General features: G+C 46.6%; 1 protein-coding gene across 1 annotated transcript; it reads right to left on the bottom strand.

The window, feature by feature from the left end:
• Positions 1-5,633: 5,633 nt before the first annotated feature.
• LOC115531680 (carbonic anhydrase 4) lies at positions 5,634-20,002 on the bottom strand. The gene is made up of 17 exons (XM_030341072.1): positions 19,848-20,002; positions 19,430-19,487; positions 19,083-19,112; positions 18,366-18,542; positions 17,438-17,589; positions 16,423-16,512; positions 15,861-15,930; positions 14,935-15,098; positions 13,257-13,359; positions 13,003-13,038; positions 12,655-12,831; positions 11,864-12,015; positions 11,677-11,766; positions 7,956-8,003; positions 7,517-7,589; positions 6,487-6,650; positions 5,634-5,909 (listed from the first exon to the last, which is right to left on the bottom strand). Exons 2-17 carry the CDS (start codon positions 19,485-19,487, stop codon positions 5,736-5,738), a joined length of 1,758 nt encoding a protein of 585 aa, XP_030196932.1. The 5' UTR covers positions 19,848-20,002; the 3' UTR covers positions 5,634-5,735.
• Between the last annotated feature and the right edge of the window lie 2,479 nt (positions 20,003-22,481).

Genomic DNA, 22,481 nt, shown 5'->3' with positions numbered 1-22,481 from the left:
GGTCACCTTACAGAGCATATAGTCATCATAAATCGTAAAAAAAAAAAAAAAAAACATTGTGGAAAAAATAAATAAATAAACATAAAAAATAAATAAAACAAAAACAAGACAAAACAAAACAAACAAACAATCAAAACAGTGATCAGTTAGACGTTGTGTGCGAGTTTGAACAGGTGAGTTTTGCAGCTCTCTTGGTGAATTAGCTTAGAGAGTTGGAGTATGAGCAGAGACAATCCTCACTTGGATAATATAACAATTATGTTATTCGGTTAATGCTGAAAAAACTCTTTAAAATATGTGAGGTTATGTTTCTTCATCTCGCCACGGAGTGCTGTTTCCCTTTAAGATAAAGCCGCTCTTTACAACAACAACAACAGCTCTATAGAACTGGCAGTGCGTTCTAAAGCTGCAGTTTTTTTCCCTCGGTAAGTTTCCAGCCAACGAGTTGATTTAGGTGAATCAACGGGGGGAGTGTCTACACCTCTGACCCTTTATTCAATGCCGGAGGTAAAAGCTATTTTGTGATGTGGCATCGTTGAGGTTGAGCAAGGAGCTGATCTCATCCCCCTGACCTTATGCAGCTTCCTGATGGGTGACTTGCACTGAATGATCAGTAGTCTATTGATCATCTACACACAATCACAAGTTTAGTAAACTCCCCAATGATCAGCGGGTAAACACCATTTGTAAATCCACCACCGTGAATCTTTCGCGGTTTACTCGGATAGACCAAATTAGTTTATTGATATGCATCTGATAGACCAAAGACAGGCAATGTTAACTCATACGTTAGGTTGAGTATCAGGTTTCGGGTTTGGCATGATCGTGATACTTATTTGAATATGTGGGAGCGTGGGTGGATGTTGGCTGGTTTCAGCAGCCTCACCGGGCCAGGTCTGCTTGGACTCTGCCGCTGGGTGAGGCTGCACATCGGTTGCACATTGAGTAATCAGTGGGTACAGGTTAAACCAGCCATCACCACACATTCCACATGATGTCCTGTATGGCAACATGGAGCACCTGGTCATGTATCAACGTATGCGCCTACATTTCACCACATTACCCATCATCAGGGCACCCTGTGTCCTGTGTTCCGAGGAGCTCAGTCACCGTAACAGAAGTGGGGCAGCCACTAAGAGACGTGGTGCGCGGACATCGCTACAGAATACTTAACATTCATTTGACATATTATTTATATTCTATAGATATGAAAGTCAGTCGGATCGAACGACTGAAAATACATATGAAGGAGCAGTTGATTGGGAACAGAATCAAGATGGAATCTGACATGTAACAATAAAGTGTCTGAGGTTCAATATTTTCTATTCACTTGACATGTTGATCTGTTTACACTGAAATTATAATTGGGGCGTTTAGCAGAACCCAAGTGCACAGACGACTGGCGCAGGATAAGTACAAGGCTTTGTTTGGGGAGAGGATCGACAGGCAGAGGGTAGTCCGCAGGCAGAGGTCGGCAACTGGATGGCAGATGGACAGACCAGGAATAGGGAACGGGTACGCAGACAAACCTACAGGGACTCGACGGCAGGCGGGATAGTCAGAGGTCAGCAACGGGAGGGGGGGGGGGGGGGGGGGGGGCAGGCTGGTGGATCAGGAGCCAGGGACAGAAGAGCAGACAGACCGACCAACCCGGTATCACACGATTTCGTGCTCATGCGCAAAAACGTTATTAATCTTTTTTTAGTGCTACACAGAACGAAATGTAAACCAATACATTCTGAATGGGAGCGTTCACCGACTATGGACGTGCTCCACAAAACGAAACGAGAGAGAGAAAGGGAGGGACAGAGAGAGAGAGCCAGAGAGAGAGAAGCTTCAGAAGGGGTGAGCGCAGATAGTACAGTGCACCCTTTAGTTATATATCTGTATATATTATTATCGAGTTATATATATGTCAACATTTCTGATTTGTAAGCAGACTTCCCCAAAAACAACGTTAATTGTCGGAGAACGTTCCCATTCAGAATGCATTGGTTTACATTTCGTTCTGTGCAGCACTAAAAAAGTCGGACAATCATGATCTGGGACACGATGCACACAGATTAACGTTTGTGCGCATGAGCACGAAATCGCGTGATACCGGGTTGGACCGACAGGGGCTGGGCGGCAGGAAGGATAGTCAGACGGGCAGGGATCGGCAACGGGAGGCAAACGGGTGGATCAGGAGCCGGGGACAGAGGAGCAGACAGACAGACAGACAGACAGACAGGGGCTGGGCGGCAGGCAAGGTAGTCAGACAGGCAGGAATCAGCAACAGGCAGGATCGGAGAAGTATGAGGTATCAAGTCGCGGGAAAGCTCTGAGAAACTCTGGAGACAATCTGGCAGGGAATGATTGGGAGGAGAGGACTCATATAGGGAGCCCACAGCTGGAGGTGGTTGAGTTATTTAGGGAATGGCAGACAGGTGAATGTGAAAACCAGGGACGGATCATGACAGAAATTCAGTTCATGCTGATACATATAATATCCACGAAATGCGTATCATGACATGTTCTTGATAAACTTATTGAGTGTCAGCTAACACAAAGTTTATACTCAACTGTGTGTGACTGTGACTACCCAGGAAAAGGTTAACCTGTTGTACACCACATTAGAGGTTAGACTGCAAAATACTCTAATTAGTTGAAATACTGTCTATAAAGGTAACTATTTTAATCTTAGATTATATATTCCAGTCTGTTCTTCAGTCTGTGTTCTAGTCTGTTTTATTTAGTCTCTGTTCTACTCTGTTCTACTATAGTCTCAGTTCTTGTCTTTGTTCTATAATAGTCTGTTCTACTGTCTCTGTTCTAGTCTGTTATACTATAGTCTCTGTTCTACCATAGTCTGTTCTAACATAATCTTTTTTCTAGTCTATTCTACTAAAGACTCAGTTCAAGTCTCTGTTCTCTAGTCTCTGTTCTTCTAGTCTGTTCTACTATAGTCTCTGTTCTCTAGTCTCCGTTCTTCTAGTCTGTTCTACTTGTCCGCTCTAACATAATCTTTGTGGCAGTCTGCTCTCTTGTCTGTGAGGCTGTGGGCCGGTAAACTGTTTCTGAAAACTGGCTGATAACACATAATCATGTACATAGCACTTTCAACTGTTGCCTCATTGTCAGACATTGTTTAATTTTTAACCTTCGGAAACATTGATTGTTGATTTACGTTATCTAATCTAGATCAATGCACATTCTTCCCCTCAGCCCTGGCTCGCTTTCAGATGATCCGTCATGGGTCTGTCTCAATGTTTGCCCTCCAAACACCCTTCAGTTCAAACCTCCTTTTGATGTCCGATTGATTTTTTTTTCTGTATCAAAATAAAATCAAGTAACTGGTAGAGAAAAACTACAGCAAAAGAATGTTTCAACTGAAAAGTAGTACTTTCACTTTACAACTGTGCATTGTACAGTTTACTTTGAGGATGGGTGCTTGTCACTCAAACCCACACCCATCTGTCAACCAGAGTAGATTGATATGCTGCTGTTAGCAGGTGCAGTCACATAACCTCATGATAAGATCATGAGGACCGCGTGCAGGAATGCTTACGGCTACGAGTGACTGTAGGTATGATTCCACCAGGCACGATGAGCCTCAGTATCGGCTATGCCAATGTTTTTGTAATCAAGATCACAGGGATCGCCCACATGATTATCTAGCGTCATCTAGCAATCATGCTTGCGTCCCTTCTGGAAATCATGCTGGCCACCAGGGGGCCTGCCCGTAATTCCGACACCTCATTGTTCCGACGTCTCAATGGTCCGAAATATTTCCCATTGGATCGACATGCCACTATGCCGACGGTTCAATGTTACAAAAACGGAACCCATTGGTCCGAAGGGCCGTTTGTCCGACTTTTCAAAAAGGAGGCGCATTAGGCCCATGGTTCAATATGCCGAATAGGCCTACATAAAGAGTTTTATACCTCTCTCTCTCTCTCTCTCTCTCTCTCTCTCTCTGTCTCTCGCTCGTGACCAGTATTGATCCTTGGTCGGGGGGTCGCAGTCACGGTGCCAGCGGTTCCCCAGTCACGGTGCCCGCTGTGCCCGGGCTGCAGTCGCGGTGAATCAATGTCCATTTCTTCTTCAACACTTCTTTCTTGGCCAAGAGATCTCTCTGTGTCTCTCTCTCTCTGTCTCTCTCTCCTTCTAACTCCTCATCGGCTCTTCCTCTCTCTCGCTCTCTCTCTCTCTCTCTCTCTCTCTCTCTCTCTCTCTCTCTCTCTCTCTCTCTCTCTCTCTCTCGTCACTTTGCTCTCCAATATTGAGAGAGAATGTATATGAATAGGCCTTATATGTAGGCCTATTCGGCATATTGAACCGTCGGCCTATAATGCGGTTCCGTTTTCGTAACTTTGAATCGTCGGCATAGTGGCATGTCGATCTAATGGGAAATATTTCGGACCATTGAGACGTCGGAACAATGAGGCGTCGGAATTACGGCATGGCACCGGCCACCAGGCCAGCCATCATGCTAGCCACCATGCTGGCCACCATGCCAGCCATCATGCTAGCCACCATGCTGGCCACCATGCCAGCCATCATGCTAGCCACCATGCTTGCCACCATGCCAGCCATCATGCTAGCCATCAGGCTAGACATCATGCTGGCCACCATGCTAGACATCATGCTAGCCACCATGCTAGCCACCATGCTAGCCATCATGCCGCCCACCATGTTGGCCACCATGCTAGCCAATATGCTAGCCACCATGCTGGCAACGACTGCTAGCACAGTGGTGAGATTTACATCATAGCAAGATATCTTGATAAATTAAAGACTGTTGACCGAAAATGCAACAAATCCGATCATGAATTAAATCCCTCCTAACGTACACCATGGTTTTAAACACCGGACGCCTCTGTTCGGCGTATGTTTTGGTCAACCTCAACAGAATGAATATAAGGACTGACTGAGGACACAAACAAACAAGCCGTGGTCAGACAGATGTTGAAAGGTATTCTTGCTTCATTCAGAGATGAGAGTACATAACAGGGTGCAGCGGTCTGAGCGGCTGTACAGGTGAGGCTGGGGTTCTTTTACAAGCTTGGCCAAGAACACACAACAAGACGATGACCAAACTAGGATTTTCATTTTCCTTTTAAGCAGACGAACCTGAGAGGTTAAAGTGCAGTGACATCCAAACACCAAAACACGTGCATGCAGGCATGCAAGCAGAACGACAAAGTGCCAATCAATTGAATCATTGAACAACAATAATTATATATATATATCGATGTGTCAAAAATAAATGTATTTATATGTATTAAATATAATTGAACACACTGTAGCCAATTAAAGACTTATCTCCATAAGGTTAGGAGGAGGAGGGAGGCAGTGGAGGAGGAGGAGGTAAGGCGCTGGAGGTGGAGGTGGAGGTTAGGAGGAGGTGGTGGAGGTAAGGCGCTGGAGGAGGAGGTTAGGAGGAGGAGGTGGAGGTTAGGAGGAGGTGGTGGAGGTTAGGAGGAGGAGGTGGAGGTTAGGAGGAGGTGGTGGAGGTTAGGAGGAGGAGGAGGTTAGGCGTTGGAGGAGGAGGTGGAGGTTAGGAGGAGGTTAGGAGGAGGAGGAGGTTAGGCAGTGGAGGAGGAGGAGGAGGAGGAGGAGGAGGAGGAGGTAAGGCGTTGGAGGAGGAGGAGGAGGAGGAGGTAAGGCGTTGGAGGAGGTTAGGAGGAGAGGCTGGAGGTAAGGCGCTGGAGGAGGAGAGGCTGGAGGTCAGGAGCAGGAGGTGGAGGTGTAGGTTAGACGGTGGCGCTCAGCGGGCCGAGGAGGCTGAGGAGGAGGAGGAGCGTGGCGGTGCAGCTGGGTGCTGGAGCAAAGGAGGAGGAGGACCGGGTGGTAACGGTCCTGCTGCCCAGGGCCTGATCGGGGCGGTAGACCTGCTTGTAGCCCATCTCCAGAGGGAAGGCGTCCATCTGGAGGCCACACAGAGAGAGAGAGCTGGAGGGTTGAAGGAAGAGCCAGTGGACCTGGTGTCTCCACTGCTGGGGGGCCTGTCCCGCCAGGACACCAACAACCAGGTGACCATGTTGATCTTAAAGGTGACATATTGTACCACTGTGGGATTAAACGTTACAAGCCATTTTTTAAATCTGCCTCTTTCGACATCCCAAGTGGGCGTGTGAACCTAGATGTACGCTGGATAGATCAGTCTACCAGCCTACCCAGTGGACTGTAGCAAACGTTGCTCATCTATCCGTCATACAACTCGGTGGACACGCCCACTTGTGACGTCAGAAGAGGCAGATTTTCAAAACGGCTTGTGACAGCTAATCACACTCACACCTGGTGGTATAATATGTCACCTTTAAAGGTTTTTTTGACACTCAAACGTAGTGGTGTATGTGAAGTGGCGGTGAATCTATATGGTGTGCTATAAAACACACACACACACACACACACACACACACACACACACACACACACACACACACACACACACACACACACACACACACACACACACACACACACACACACACACAGACCGACCAGCTTCTTGTCGATCTTGATTGGCTGTTTGAAGACGGTCCAGACCACGGCCTCGTTGCAGGTGGGCGTGGTCAGCGAGCCCATGTAGCGGTAGAAGGAGGAGCGGTCGACGTCCCCCAGCAGGTCGTCCAGAGACATGTCCTCGGTGACACTCGTGTTACTGCCTGGGGGCAGACAGGGGGCCATTGGGCCCCGTCAGAGACAGGTGGCCATTTGGCCCCGTCAGAGACAGGGGGCCATTTGGCCCCGTCAGAGACAGGGGGCCATTGGGCCCCAGAGTACGCGGGGCCCCAGCAAAATGGGTTGACTGTCCCGCGTGAGTCACCAAACAAAGTAACTGACTAGTAGATCCACTGCACTATACGTGTGGTAATTTATGTGGTATATATGTGGTAATAATTTTGTGTATGTGTGATAATTATGTGGTTTATGTTTGGTAATATATGTGGTGTGTGTGTGGTAATTATGTGGTATATGTTTGGCAACATATGTGGTGTATGTGTGTGAATATATGTGATTTATTTGTGGTTATATTTGTGGTAATATATGTGGCATATGTGTGGTAATATATGTGGTGTATGTGTGTTAAGAATGTGGTATGTGTGTTCATTATAAGTGGTATGCGTGTTATGTGTTAAATCCTTCATCTGTGCTGTATCCTCTCGTAGATTCTTGATTCCATATCGTGATGGAAGCAGTGGCTCTGACTTAAAGAATCACAGAATCAGAATCACAATGTGCTGTAGTTGTTCTATAATTGACCGCCAGTGTGAAAAGTAATTGCTTACCTCTGAATCATCATATCATCGTAAAAGTTCAGTTTAAATTATGTTGCCCTGAAATAAGTTGATGGGGGTAAAAAGATACTGACATCACAGGGTTCATAGGGTCAAAGTTAGGGAGGTAAATGTCATAAGTCATAGTCGTTAGAAGTCTTGGGTACACAGTGACGCTCAGTAAATAACGAAATTAAGGAGCCAGGAGGCCATTTTGTGAAAGGATGCCTGCAGGTAGACAGCGTCCAACATACCGACGGTCTGTACGGCCGGCAGGTAAGAGGTTAGCTTGGTCCAGTAGTCGGTAGTGGATGAGGTGCCTGAGGCCTGCATAGGTAGGGGTTAGACAGTGGTAAGAGAGATGGGTAGGGGTTAGACAGTGGATACAGAGATAGGTAGGGGTTAGACGGTGGTAAGAGAGATAGGTAGGGGTTAGACAGTGGATACAGAGATAGGTAGGGGTTAGGCAGTGTATACAGAGATAGGTGGTGGTAAGAGAGATAGGTAGGGGTTAAACAGTGGATACAGAGATAGGTAGGGGTTAGACGGTGGTAAGAGAGATAGGTAGGGGTTAGACAGTGGATACAGAGACAGGTAGGGGCTAGACAGTGGATACGGAGAGAGGTAGGGGTTAGACATTGTATACAGGTAGGGGTTAGACAGTATGGACAAAGCATTTGTTCTCAGACATACATGGTCACTTTCTGTCCCAGCATTTTTCCCCTTGCCTCCATCTGTGGCCTAGGATAAGGGAGAAAGTAGGAGCTGAACACATTTCATTTTCGAGCATATTGCAAAGACAACACGCAGACAGCCTCAGTCTAATGACGAGGTATTTGGTATGGGGTGTAAATTGTGTGACGCGCAACTTGCAGTTTACTGATAGGCTTACAAGGCATTTATAAGTCCTGGTTAGTCTAATCGCCTCTCACACTCAAGCCAGCTCCACCTCCGTCATTAAGACAGGTACACCCCGGGGATCCCGGTTTTGCGACTGGGAGAGCAAACGGAGCACTGGTACCAAGTTGTGAAGTAGCCTCTTCCAGACTGGAGATTATTTCAAAAGGCGTTTTTGACTGTCTTCGATAGTCTGATAGTATTATATCCTTTATGATACCATTTATTAGTTCAACTAGTTATGGTTAACACCAGATACTCAACACCAAAGCAGACACACCATCGTTTCCGTCTGGGAACAATTAATGTACGCACCTGTAAATGCGAGAGCAAATTAGCGGATTGTGTAACTCAATGTAAGAATTTAGCACAAGATATAGTATGTATGCAGGAGACTCGTATAAGAGGCGAGGGTGAGATAAAGTTTGATGATCGTGTGTTAAAGGATTGGCATGTTATATACAACGGAATGAGTATAGCACGGGCAGGTGTAGCAATCGTCATGGCACCACATGTCCGGCTCATGGATGTGGAGCATATTATGGAGGGTAGAATTACAATGATTAGAGTCAAGGTACATGGAGTGAAGCTGGCAATATACTCATGCTACAGTCCAACTGAAGAATACAGTACCTCTTCTAAGGAAACCTTCCACCGGACATTACAAAGAGCCATGCTACAAATGAGAAAAGAACATCCCTCATACAAGATCATTGGAAAGGTGTTGGCCCCTACCATGATGAAGATCCCACTAGCTTCAATGGCACGAAACTCCTTGAAACTGCTGAGTGCAACCAGCTCCATATTTTGAACACTATGTTTGCAACAAGATCCAATGAACATAGATGGACATTCCACTCTAACCTCGGGTATAAGCGTAGACTAGATTACATATTAACGGACTGGTATGTAAAGCATGCAACTACAAACTGCCGAGTCTACCCCATGCAAAGTCACATGTTCGACTCAGACCATAGGATGGTGGTAATGACTGCAACCTTTCCAACTAGAAAGCAAGTACACAGGATTTTCCGAAGACCCAAAACCCCTCCCATACGCCCTGATATTAAACAACTGAGGGATGACCCCGCTATCCAAGGCAAATATGGTGCCAAGCTCGACTCTATACTGCTGGGGGACGTAGGGAAGAATATTGAGATGGAAGATGTGGAGGGACTCGTGAGAGATGCGATTTTAAGGGCGTCTAAAGAAACAATACCAGTGTGTAGCAAGAAAGAGTTAGAAAAACCATGGACGTGTCAAGCCTATCAAGAACTATCGCGGAAATTCTTAGCTGAGAAGGACCCGGTAAAGAGAAAGTCGCTATACTATCAGACCAGAAAGATGCGTACAGAACTGAAGAATGCCTACTTCAAAACTAAGGCAGACCAACTGAGTTTTGCGAGTGAACAAAGGGACACAGAACAGGAATTCCGGCTTATGAAACAACACACTTCAATGACACGGCTGAATAGACCACTTGTCTCAACTCGAAAACTCGAGGAACACTTCACTACGCACTTTAGTGACCGTAAATGCGAGCCGCAACCCGAACTAGATCAACCGGAGTGCTACCCCCACATAGTGCCACCAGATTACACGCCCACGATTGATGACTCGATACCAGAACGTGGAGAAGTAGAGAACAGTGTAAAGAAACTGAAGAATGGCAAATGTCAAGGGACAGATAACATCTATGCAGAACAACTGAAATACTCGCAGTCAACAGGACTGATAAACTACATCGTGCTACTCATCGGTTTGATATGGTCATGCAATCAGGTACCAGTAAAGTGGCTAACAGCAAGCATTACTTGTTTATACAAGAAGGGCCGGAAGTCATTGGCAGAGAACTATAGAGGGCTAAGTATAATAGCTACAATATCGAAAGTCCTGTCTGGGATAGTTGTCGAAAGGATACGGGAAGTATATGAACACATCCTCCTGCAGTCACAGTTGGGCTTTATAGCCAACAGATCGACCACTGACGCCATATATGTACTACGTCATCTACTCGAGGATGCAAGGAGATCAAAGAGGCCACTGTTTATTGCATTTGTGGACCTGAAGACTGCCTATGATTGGATTCCGAGGGATGCCTTATTTAAATGTCTAGAGATCCGACTGAAATCCCCTCGTTTGGTGTCTATACTACGCGCACTCTATACCGGTACGAAAGCATACGTGAAAGGAAGTAAGCACATTTTTGATACATTGGTAGGATGTAGACAGGGAGCACTGGAATCGCCAATCCTTTTCAACATTTATATGGATTTCGTAGTACGAATTGCCCGTCATGAAGTACTGAGGGAACGACCAGACTCAGGTATTAAGGTTGCATATTCCATCCCAAATGAAGTATCGCCACGGGAGTATCGCTCGAGAGCTCCATCTCTTGGGACTACCCAGGTAACGGAACTGTTATATGCCGATGATGAAGCAATTTTTGCCAACTCCGTAGTAGAACTGAAGACCATCCTAGAAATCTATGACCGGACTTTCACACGTTTCGGCTTGAAGATGTCGTACAGTAAAACCGAGACTATGGCCTTCAATGTCGATGACGCAATAAAGAACCATGAAAGTCTGATAAATATTGGCAATTACAAAATCAAGAATGTGGGAACTTTCAAGTACCTTGGGTACACGCTTAGCAATGACGAAGCAAAAACATCTCGCTTCCTTCATGCAAGGATTGGGGCTGCCTTCCAGAAGTGGAACGAACTTAAACATGTTCTCACAGACCGACGGATACGATTATCAACGCGAGTTAGGTTCCTGACGACGTGCGTGCGGTCTCGCCTCCTGTACAGTATCCAGGCTTGGGCACTTACGGAGGCAGAGCTTGATACCCTTGAGGTTATATGGACTGGGTTCCTGAGGAGAATGGTGAAAGGGGGGTACGTTCGAAAAAACGTTCCCACAGATAGGGGAAGGCAAGGACTGACGGACAAGGATTTAGACTGGCGTTTTGAACTTTCGAACGATAGACTCCGGGAGATTACACAAACACTACCTATCCGCAACTTCTGTTACCGGCAACATGTTAAATACATCGGTCATGTGTGCCGGTTAGAAAACAATACCTTACAAAAGCAAGTATTGTTTAACATTAAAAATCCCAGAAAAGTCTGGAGCAAAATAGAGACAGTGCTTGGGGTTGATGTTACACAAGCCAGAAGAGCGATGATGTCGAAGACAGACATCCTGCTGCTGCTGGAGCGGAGACTTCTGGCTCTCCAGCAGTAGCGCCCCAAGGCCAGATATGCGCCTAGCGGGAAAACTGATGATGATGATGATGTATTGAGTTTGAACTGTGATGCGTTTGAAATTAATTGCTGCCGTTTGGCGGTGACGTTACTCTCAGGGGTGCGCAGCACGTGAGAGCAGTTTAAACAGTGCACACGGACGGGGAGTTCAGCATTGTGGTTTCATGTCGGCTCACGCTGTTCCCGTACTATAAATGTCATTTTAGGATTATATCCCGATGTCCCGGTATCTCAGTCAAGACCTTCACCTCGATGAAGAACCCCAATACGGCCAGTCCGTCCTTGGTGGTCTTTGCTTCCTCAATGCTCAGATCCTTCCTCTTGTGCACAATGTGCATCTAAGCAGGAGACAGATACGTTTAAGAGAAGGTCAGGAGTACAATGCAATTCAATAAACATAACGCAAAGGGTTCAAACCAGGGAAACAGCGCTTGCCTCCATGGGATACCTGACGGAGTTGACCATGTGCTCGGAGCCCTTGGGGTGGTCCGACTCATCCCCCCAGTGGAAGTGGAACTGCAGGGCGGAGTAGACGTGACCGAGACCCCCCCTGGACAACTCCACGCCATCGTTCAGCACAAACTTCACTGCCAGGGAGGGGAGGAAGAGTAGCAGGGGTCAGATGCCGTAATGACAGGCTAGGCCCGTACGTCTCTGGAGAAGAGCTTCTTGTTGTGAGGCCATGTCCGCACTAATGGATGGATTTTAAGAGCAGCTATTGTTTTCCTTTAGTCCTTCCATCCCACCTAGTTGGCACTCCCGAGTGGGTGAAATTTGAAAAAGGCCAGCCGCGTGTGGCAGCGTAGTAGGAAGAAACACGGGGGACAGATTGTGATGGGAACCAGACTAAAGTGGTCTGGGGAGAAGGCTCCCACTCAAACCAGGAACATGTACAGCGTGGATGAACAGCCTCTAAAAGGTGTATATAAAGGTATGGCATTCTGAAAATCTGCCTCTTCTGACATTACAAGTGGGCATGTCTACCTAGATGTGTTCTAGATAGATCAATCTCCCAGCCTACCCAGTGGACTAAAGCAAACGTTGCTCATCTATCCAGCACACATCTAGGTGGACACGCCTAGTGATGTCAGAAGAGGCCGATTTTCAGATCGGCTCGTAACAGCTGATCACACTCACACCTGGTGGTATAATATGTCACCTTTAAAAGAGAGGAGAGGTCCTACCAGTGTTTAGCCCCGTCGTGACACAGGGGGCTGCGGTCTCACCTGTGTGGCCGGTGTTGGTCACGTATTTCAAGGCCTTCTTGTCGTCAAAGTGTGTGAAGGTGAAGTCTTCCAGCGATGAGTTCTCCTTAACCTCTTTGGAATCGATGTCCACCGGGGACTGCTGCTTACCTCCACAAAAGGCCTCTGGCAGAGTGCTCCAGAGGTCTGGGCTGAAGTCTGAGCAGAGAATAACACGGTGGACAAGGCTTCTCTGCTACTAAGGCGTGTCGCATTCATTTGAAAGTACAAACATTGGTCCGTGTGTATTAGGTGAGAGACATGCAGTCGGTTAGTTGTTCCACATGAACTCATCAATGGTTTGAGGAGGTGTGGCGGTCTGTTACGTACGACAGTGACTGTCGTAGCACCACGCGTGTTCTTGTCCTAAGCAAACACACAAAAACACAAATGAGCAGTGGAAAAAACAGTGCTAACATTGCTGACATTGCTTACTAGCGGGTTATTTGAGATGCCATCTGGTCAGTTGGAATGAACATCGAGGGCGCCAGCAGCTTGACTTTTGGAATCTGCCTCCATGTGTGTGTGTGGAACAGCGTTTTTGCGGCGGGGGATCTGTTCGCTGAGATGATGACGTCCCTTACCGACCAAAGTGGCGGCCGGAGAGGCATAGACGTGGCGTCCATGAAGCTCCTGGATCGGCCTGTAGAGGTTGCTCAGGTGAGCCTTTGACGGAAAGAGTTTGATCTGGAAAGAGACAAGTTGGATGACCAGAAATGACCACAAGGCTTCTGCTCCAGCCAGCCCTAGACTTCTAAAAGTGATTCTACTCTAGCTGCACCCGACTTCTAGAAGGGTTTCTACTCCAGCTGCACTAGACTTCTAGAAGGGTAACTACTCCAGCTGCACTAGACTTCTAGAAGGGTTACTACTCCAGCTGCACTAGACTTCTAGAAGGGTTACTACTCCAGCTGCACTAGACTTCTAGAAGGGTTACTACTCCAGCTGCACTAGCCTTCTAGAAGGGTTTCTACTCCAGCTGCATGAGACTTCTAGAAGTGCTTCTACAGTAGCTGCACTAGACTTCTAGAAGGTTTTCTACCCTAGCTGCACTAGACTTCTAGAAGGGTTTCTACCCTAGCTGCACTAGACTTCTAGAAGTGCTTCTACAGTAGCTGCACTAGACTTCTAGAAGGGTTTCTACTCCAGCTGCATGAGACTTCTAGAAGTGCTTCTACCCTAGCTGCACTAGACTTCTAGAAGGGCTTCAACTCTGGCCGGACTATGGAAGTCTCACTTTTGCTTAAAGTCATTTCTAACTGAATGTTCCATTTAATTATTCATTATAACCATTGTTAGTAGTAGTAGTAGTTGTATTTTCACTCTCATCTACGTTTCATTAGGCACGACACAGTTCTTATCGTATCTGGTCTGAACCCCCGTTTTTGGTTCCAAAAAGGCCTCTTCTGGACCGCACCTCTTCTAGTCAGGGTTAACCCGGTGGATCTTGTTCAACCACCAACAGAGCATATCATTAATTGCTTGCGTTGAGTTGTTGTTGCTTGTATTATTATCAGGTTCTGTGCCAGAGAAACAGGTCCAGGGAATGCAAGGAACTGCGTGCACTGTCAAAGCACCAGGATCATGTGATGTGTGTTGTAGTACATGGGACATGTTCTAATGATTGAACAATGAACCCTCTCTCTCTTGCTTCTTCTCCTTACTCTCTTTCTCTCTCTCGCTCTCTCTTCCTCTCCGTCTCTCTCTCTCCATCTCTCTCTCCCCCTCCCTCCCTCTCCCCCTCTCTCTCTCTTTCTCTCTCTCTCGCTCTTTCTCTCTCCCTACCCTCTCTCTCTCTCTCGCTTTCTCTCTCCGTCTCTCTCTCTCCGTCTCTCTTTCTCCGTCTCTCTCTCTCTCCGTCCCTCCCTACCTCCCTCTCTTTCCCTCCCCCCCACCCCTCTCTCTCTCTGTTTTTCTCTCGCTCTTTCTCTCTCCCTACCCTCTCTCTCTCCCTTTCTCTCTCCCTACCCTCTCTCTCTCCCTTTCTCTCTCTCTCTCGCTTTCTCTCTCTCTCTCTCTCTCTCTCCGTCTCTCTCTCCATCTCTCTCTCTCCCCCCCTCCCTCTCCCCCTCCCTCCCACTCTCTCTCTCTCTTTCTCTCTCCCTACCCTTTCTCTCTCGCTTTCTCTCTCTGTCCCTCCCTACCTCTCTCTCTCTCTCTCTCTCTCTCTCTCTCTCTCTCTCTCTCTCTCTCTCTCTCTCTCTCTCTCTCTCTCTGTCTCTCTGTCTCTCTCTCCGTCTCTCTGTCTCTCTCTCTCTTCACCAGGTCAGTGTGCACCAGGATGGGCTCCTGGAAGACGGTCCAGATCACTGCCTCCTGACAGCCGGGGGTGGTCAGGGAACCCATGTAGCGGTAGAACTTGGTGCGGTTCACCTCGCCAAGTAGGTCGCTGATGGAGAGGCTGTGGCTGACGTTCACCTCGGAACCTGAGAAACCAAACGAAGGAAGCCGTTGGTGGGGAGTCATCCAACTGTTCAAAATAGAATCCCCCTAAGTGTATGAATGCATGTATTGCGCTCAAAACCTTCCATCACACATGAAGCAAACGAAGCCAGAGAGACAAGCTGGTTAAATTTACAATAGAAAGTCAATGAACTACTGTACCTCACATGACAAGCTGTGTATTAAGCTATGTATGTAATTACCTATGCAAATAGCCGTTACCAAACCGGCTATGCTGAGCATGCTGCGTGTACCAACAGGGTCAATTTACTGTCAAACACAATTCAGACCTGCAGTTAATCATTGCCAACGTCAGGACGAGGAAGCAGGAAACTAAATGCAACCTAATAAAATTAATGGATTTCATCTTAAACCTCAGAGTCACTATGAGTCAGAGTCATCAATGTGGCCAGGCTGCCATTGATTCAACCCTGTGACTCAATGGGGAGTCAACCCTGAATCACTAACTGTATTCACTGTCTAACCCCTACCTACTCCTTAATTACATGTCCCTGTATTCACTGTCTATGCTATACTTAATTGTAAATAGGCTGAGTTCTGTTTGGTTTCTGAGAGTAAAATGAGGGTTTTGGTCTAGGTCCGTCTAGATGGGTCTAGGCGTGTCTAGGTGGGTCTAGGTATGTTTAGGCGTGTCTAGCTGAGTCTAGGCGGGTCTAGGCGTGTCTAGGTGGGTCTAGGCAGGTCTAGGCGGGCCAAGTTGGGCCAGAATGATGGAGGACAGAGACCTGCAGAGGTGATGTTTCCCAGGTAGGATGTGAGATCTTGCCAAGGTTTCTGCAGGCCCTCTTCTGTGGCCTGCGAAGACAACATCATACACAACTCATCTCCTCCTCAACATAAAGTGTGTCCTGCCAAACCCTTTCTGTTCACTGCCCCTTATCTCAACCCTAATAGTAGCCCATGCTAAGTAACAAATGTAATGTTTCTAAAAATAATATCATTGGAAAGGCTAAATCATGGCTGTACAATCAAGCAAAGACAATACAAAAAAAGAATGCTAAATCTTCAACACCTCCCGGGAGTGTTGGGAAAGGAAGGAAAATGGAAACGCCAGCTGTGGCTTAAGCTACTTGTGACTTGAATTGCTTGTGACTTGAGCTACTTGTCCTCGGTAGATCCTCTGATGGAGGCTTCGACGTCTTCCTGTCTTATTTTCCAGAACCCAGGACGCGCACCGTCACAAGGGGAACCCGACGCTGGGGAACCCGACGCTGGGGAACCCGACGCTGGGGAACCCGACGCTGGGTAACGTGACGCCGTAGAAACGGCAGAGCGGTCTAAACGTACGCTAATGAAGAAGGCGAGCACGGCGAAGCCTGTGGGGTCCATCAGGGCCTGGCTTTGGTTCAGACCTTTCTTCTGGCACACAATGTGCATCTGGCAGGAACAGGAAAGACAAACTTTAAACACCATCTTCGGGTTAACTACAGGGTTTATTCACACAATGAATGCACTGATCTCCGTTGGGAATGGATTTGACTTTAACCACCAAAGTCTTGCTTATTAAACGCTTGCCTATTAAACTATTGCTATCCTAAACACTTGATATAATATCAGTATTTAGTAGGGGGTAGTTGTAGTGAGTCCAAAGTCTAATGGGGAAAAGCACCAATAATACAACGCCTCACTCATTCCATGCTGAGGCGAGCATGTCGAACACAATATGCAGCATGTTTTTTAGCATTTACCACAAAGCTTGTACACATTGTATCTCGCCTGCAGCATGTAGCATGCAGCGTGTTGTCACAGGGCTATTACAGGAAGAGAGTAATGCCTCTCATGCTACCATAATATGAGGGGATGGGGGTGAACAGAGCAAAATGTACTCAAATGAAAACCCTTGTCTAGTGCCGCTGTGCAGGGACTGTTCACTGCTGCTTTGCAAATGACACAATCAATGGGTTGTTATGAATTTAACACTATTCTCTGATAAACAATTCATGGATGTGATATAACTGTTCTGATCATTGTTCAGTTTCCTTTAAATAGGTGTCATCTAAATAAAGCTAAGTCAAAAATTGTGCAATCTTTTTTTTATAGCTACATATTTCTCGCCTTAAAACATCTGATTTGTTTGAAGAGCAGCTCTAAATAGGTGATCATGGCAGGTCCATGAGGAGCACTTGGTACCTATCTATCTCTCCTTCGATCATACATAGTGGAATTAGCTCTGCATCCTGAGCCAAGTCTCTTCTTATTGGTTAATCTGGGGTTGGACGTAGCATGAGGTCCCATGAGGAAGGTACCACTAGCAGCTAATCAGTTGTGGTTGCAGCTAGCGTGATGCATGCAGCAGGCTCACCTCCATGGGGTAGCGACGGTCGTTCAGCATGTGTTCGGAGCCGGGGTGGAGCTCGGTGTCACCCCAGTGGAGATGGAACTGCAGGACCTCGTAGGTGTGGTTCAACCCCCCGCCGCTGACCTCCAGATGCCCCGGCACCACCTTGCCCTTCACTGACGGAGGGAACCAAACATCGTCAGCCTGGGTGTGTTCACCGATTGCTCCCTCCCTCCCTTGCCGGTGGTCGTACCCAGGTTCGGTTAGTCACTCTACACCCCGTTCCGTGTAGAGATAAATAAGTGAAAGAAGTGGTTCTCCAACTTTTTCTACTAGTGTACCCCTTCTAAGATTTTTTTTTTGCAAAATAAATACAATTAACATAAATAATGTATGAATGTTCTATTTGGCAGTGTAAAAATTAACAATTTAGAGAGAAACATGGGCCTGTGCTTCATGCAACTGCTCCTTTCTCCTCTCAAAGCAAAACGCCAGGCGAGGGTCAGAGCATGTAGAGGTGAATCCCTTTCCAATATATACCTCCTGAAACTGGCGACATTTAGGTGTTTCTGGATGTGGTTTCTTTTTTCACGGATTCTCCTTTCTCCTTTTTGGTCAGATTTACGTTTCAACCACTCATCCATTTTCTTGCTTTTCTTTTGTCTCATACCCCCTGCAGTACCCCTAGAGGCATGAGTACCCCTATTTGAGAACCACTGAGTTAAAGCATCAAGGTGAGTTAGATAGATAGGTAGGTAGAAAGATAGGTAGGTAGGTAGGTAGGTAGGTAGGTAGATAGATAGATAGATAGATAGATAGATAGATAGATAGATAGATAGATAGATAGATTGATTGATTGATTGATTGATTGATTGATTGATTGATACTTTAATAATCCCAGAGGGAAATTATTTTTGTTTTAAAGGCCGTGCCAGGGAGATGGCGCCCTCACCTGTGTGCCCGTTGTTGACCAGCACGCCCACAGCGTGTTGGGCGGTGAAGTTGGTGAAGGTGAAGGCGTGGAGCTCTGGGTCGGTGACTGCGCTGCTGCTGGCGATGTTGATGGGGGACTGCCTGTGGCCCCCACAGTAGGTCCCCGCCAATTCGGGCCACTTTGTTGGCGTGTGATCTGAACGGACCAGGAGGAGGAGGCGCTGCTTTGAGTTTTACTTCACTTTCGTTTACTGTTGAATGTTTTTAGTTTCTTTAAAAGCTGAACCGTCCCGCTTGCTATCTTCTGATACGATAAAGGAGGTTAACCATCTTTGTTAGAGACGGGGAATGGGTTTACCTAGCAATTATTAATTCTTGTCACTTTCGCTTTGGATTAATGCTAAATGCACCAAATGTAAATGTAAATGAAACCGCTTATACTGGTGTTGTGAAAAAGTGTGTGATAGAGAAACTTTGACGTATTTGATGTTCTCTGTTGGACCGGTTTGGGTTTATTACAAATGTGATCCAACTTCTCATCACTCAACATGTAAAAACAGATTGATGAGCCTTGATCTGGTTTTAGCTTTAGAGTGTCTTTCTGGTGTTGGGCTACACAATGCCTTGATCTCAACAGTATCCCCACAAATTGTTATTTAATAGGCTAATCAGATAATCTATGAACCGATTCAGAGTGTGCAGTCCTGTTTGAATGTAAATATCAATGACATCTCACCACAGCCAGTGTAGCACCAGTCATCAGCCGCTGCAAAACACAAAGAGGAACTCCTCAGACGAGAAATAACAGCACAAACTGTGAAGATGTGAATGGCATCTTCACTGTGTTAACATGTTTTAAAAGATTCACGTGTTCCTGTCCGGAACACGTGACTCGACTGTTGTGGTATTGTTTTTAAGTAAAAATAAGTTTTTACCAACAACATTGTGCGTCGAGGAAACTCTTTTTCACACAAACAAACTCTCACTGCAATACCCCTAACTATGTTCAAATCCCACTTCTCGTGGCGCACCAGCACAGACAGAAACACACAGAGAAGGAAAACCCTACGGTCTGGGACTCACGAGAGGCATAGGTCATTGTGGCCGTGCACATGCACAGTGCAAGGATGAAGAGAGACATCTAGAGGTGAGAATAACAGGGAAGGGATAAATACATGATATCACTGAATATGACTGAAGTACTCATCTATTATGTTGATGTGATTTGTTGGATGCACATTAGTTTCTCTTGGATTGACATAATGGCCTATGGTCTATTATGGAAGAAAATATTCTGTAGTATAGGATGTTGCTTAATAAACATTTCAATTTGAGTATGTATAAAGCTACCTATCATCAACCTTCATCAGGCCTAAGGAAATCTCATTTTCCAACCATTGCATTTAAAAAAGTTTTTTTTTACCCAAATTTTCCAACGTTTTTCAAAATGCATTTCTAACTGATATGGTAACTGAGGCCTCTCCTAGAAACCGCGTCTTACCGTTTAACTCAGAGTTGGGGTTTCGTGGATGTCGTGGAGAAGTCGATAGAAGTAATGAGTTTCTCGGGCAGGAGAAAGAAGAGTCACATTCTACGGAGGGAGAGGAGAGGTCTGTGTTCTGTTCAGAATACCAGGTGGACAACACTACCGATAAAGACAGGGGATGGGGAGGAGGCTGGACAGGTAGTGTGTGGGCGGGGGGGGGTCATAGGGGGGAGGTGTGTGTGTGTGTTCGGGGGGGGGGGGGGTTATGGTAGAAACTTGTGTGTGGGGGGGCAGGGAGGAAGATGTGTGTGTGTGTGTGTGTGTGTGTGTCGGGGCGGGGGGGGTATAGGAGGTAGGTGTGTGTGTGTGGGGAGGGGGGGTCTTGGGAGGGAGATGTGTGTGTGGGGGGTCATCTTGTGTCATTGTGTATACAACAAAATCATCACAACCGTGGCAAGACAGAACAAGCTGTCAGTCATAATACAGGCGGCTCCGCCTCGCACCACGCGATGCCAAACGTCTCTCTCCCACCGGAAAGAGGGAAAGAGACGTGCCTGGGCTGGCACGCACTCGGGAATTGAAATGACAGGTCTCCGGTCCAATCGGGACGCTGTACCCGAGCCGGACCTTCCACCCGGTTTCCAGTTAAATGCCCGAATTGAGTTAATGTTTTGGAAAATAAAGGCTGACCTCTGCAGTGGAAAAGATCCCAGCCGGGCTTCAGACAAAGCTGTGGTCTGAGTTGGTGATAAAATAATCATTGGCAAAAAGGAGTTGGAGATGAGAGTTAGCCTTCCCACACTCGCATAGTATAGAAATTCTTGGGAACACCAAGACCTTGTACAGTGAGAGAGAGGCGTACTGTTATCAGACTGGACTATGGCGCCTAAATCTCATCCCTCTTCCTCTGGTCCATGAACTTTTTGTCTCCTCCAAACATTTGAATCTATCAATCTATAATATGGCCAATTATCATGTCATATAAATAATAATATTTTCCACAATGTCCTTAATGTCTTAATTTCTAATAAAAATGTATTTAATGACAGTAGTAGTGTGCGTGCGTGTGTGTGTGTGTGTGTGTGTGTGTGTGTGTGTGTGTGTGTGTGTGTGTGTGTGTGTGTGTGTGTGTGTGTGTGTGTGTGTGTGTGTGTGTGTGTGTGTGTGGAGCTTTAATGGCCGTCAACATGAAGGCACTGAGGGTGTTGTAATCCTAAACACTGGAAGAACAAGGATGACTCTGTTGACCATCAACACAAGCATTCATCTGTCCCATCCCCGTTCACGGCTCAGTACGTAGAAAGTGTACAAAATACTGAGTGGGAGGACTGGTGTGTGTTGTCAGCCTTAGAAAATGAGTTCCTAGGATTATAAGGATTATAAGAATGCTGTTCTTGTGGATTATATTGACGTCTGACACTCTGAATCGATTAAATGTCCCTAATTTCATCTGCGTCGTTCATTTATACAGTCAAAACATTTAAATTCAAATAATTATCAAACATTTAAATGCATCTGAATTGAAAAGGACATTCAAATCAAACTAATTTCTTCCTAGTATTTAGTGTATTTTAACTGTAACGTCTCTCCTCTCTCCCCTCCTCTTCATCTCCTCATCCCCTCCTCTTCATCTCCTCATCCCCTCCTCTCCATTCCCTCCTCCTTTCAACATATCGATTAACCGAACCAGCGACCTAGTGGCTTACGTTCGAGGAAACCAACGCCTTCACTGTATTCGTGACGTCGCGTCACCAGATGATGACCCTATGCGTTGCTTAAAAATTACAGATTGGTCGATTAATGATATCAAGACAATGTTCCACCAGGTTTAAGATTAGGTCTGGCCGATTGGTGATTTGGTTAAAAATTAGGAGGCTGTTGGAAATTAACGTTAACGCGCACGTTGACGCGCACACACACTCAAAATCACCGACGGTCATGTATTCTTTATTAAAAACGTCAGTTTTGGTCGGCCCCGAGACATGGATCGATATTATACAGAGAGAAAGAGACGGGTGGGTGGGGGGGGGGGGGGAGAGAGAGAGAGAGAGAGAGAGAGAGTCTAAATGAGGGAAGAGGACTCCCAGTCAGGGGCGATTCTAGGTAGTGTGGGGGCCCTAGGCAGAGGATTGTTGACGGGGGGGATATATGTTTTTTTTATCTTGTGCCCTTTAAAGATAGAAGTGAGCTTCGCATTACAAGGAGAGAGAGAGAGAGAGAGAGAGAGAGAGAGAGAGAGAGAGAGAGAGAGAGAGAGAGAGAGAGAGAGAGAGAGAGAGAGAGAGAGAGAGAGAGAGAGAGAGAGAGAGAGAGAGAGAGAGAGAGAGAGTTTGTGATTTGGCAGTGTAAAAGTACAAGTTCCCTGCCAGAGAGAGAGAGATATCTCTTGGCCAAGAAAGAAGTGTTGAAGAAGAAATGGACATTCATTCACCGCGACTGCAGCCCGGGCACAGCGGGCACCGTGACAGCGGCTAGGGAACCGCTGGCACCGTGACCGTGACCCCCCGTTGTGTAGGGCTACGCGACCACGACCAAGGATCAATACTGGCCAATACTGTCTTCCCGTGTGCTGTCGCAAGCCAAGGTGGGCGAGGCCACGAATACTATCACTAATTTACGCCAGTTGGTGAGGCTTTTCTAATCCGCCCG

The sequence above is a fragment of the Gadus morhua genome, chromosome 18 (assembly GCF_902167405.1).
Source record: "Gadus morhua chromosome 18, gadMor3.0, whole genome shotgun sequence".
In the NCBI taxonomy this organism is placed as follows: domain Eukaryota; kingdom Metazoa; phylum Chordata; class Actinopteri; order Gadiformes; family Gadidae; genus Gadus; species Gadus morhua.
This window is presented reverse-complemented; position numbering and strand designations above follow the sequence as displayed.

What these genes read in the sequence shown, in the direction of transcription:
- LOC115531680 (XM_030341072.1), bottom strand. Translation starts at nt 19,487, where the DNA reads ATGTCTCTCTTCATCCTTGCACTGTGCATGTGCACGGCCACAATGACC. An exon ending in TATTGGGGTTCTTCATCGAG is followed by an intron (nt 8,004 to 11,676) that starts GTGAAGGTCTTG and finishes CCCTTATCCTAG; the next exon opens with GCCACAGATGGAGGCAAGGG. An exon ending in TCAAGATCGACAAGAAGCTG is followed by an intron (nt 5,910 to 6,486) that starts GTCGGTCTGTGT and finishes TGTGGCCTCCAG; the next exon opens with ATGGACGCCTTCCCTCTGGA.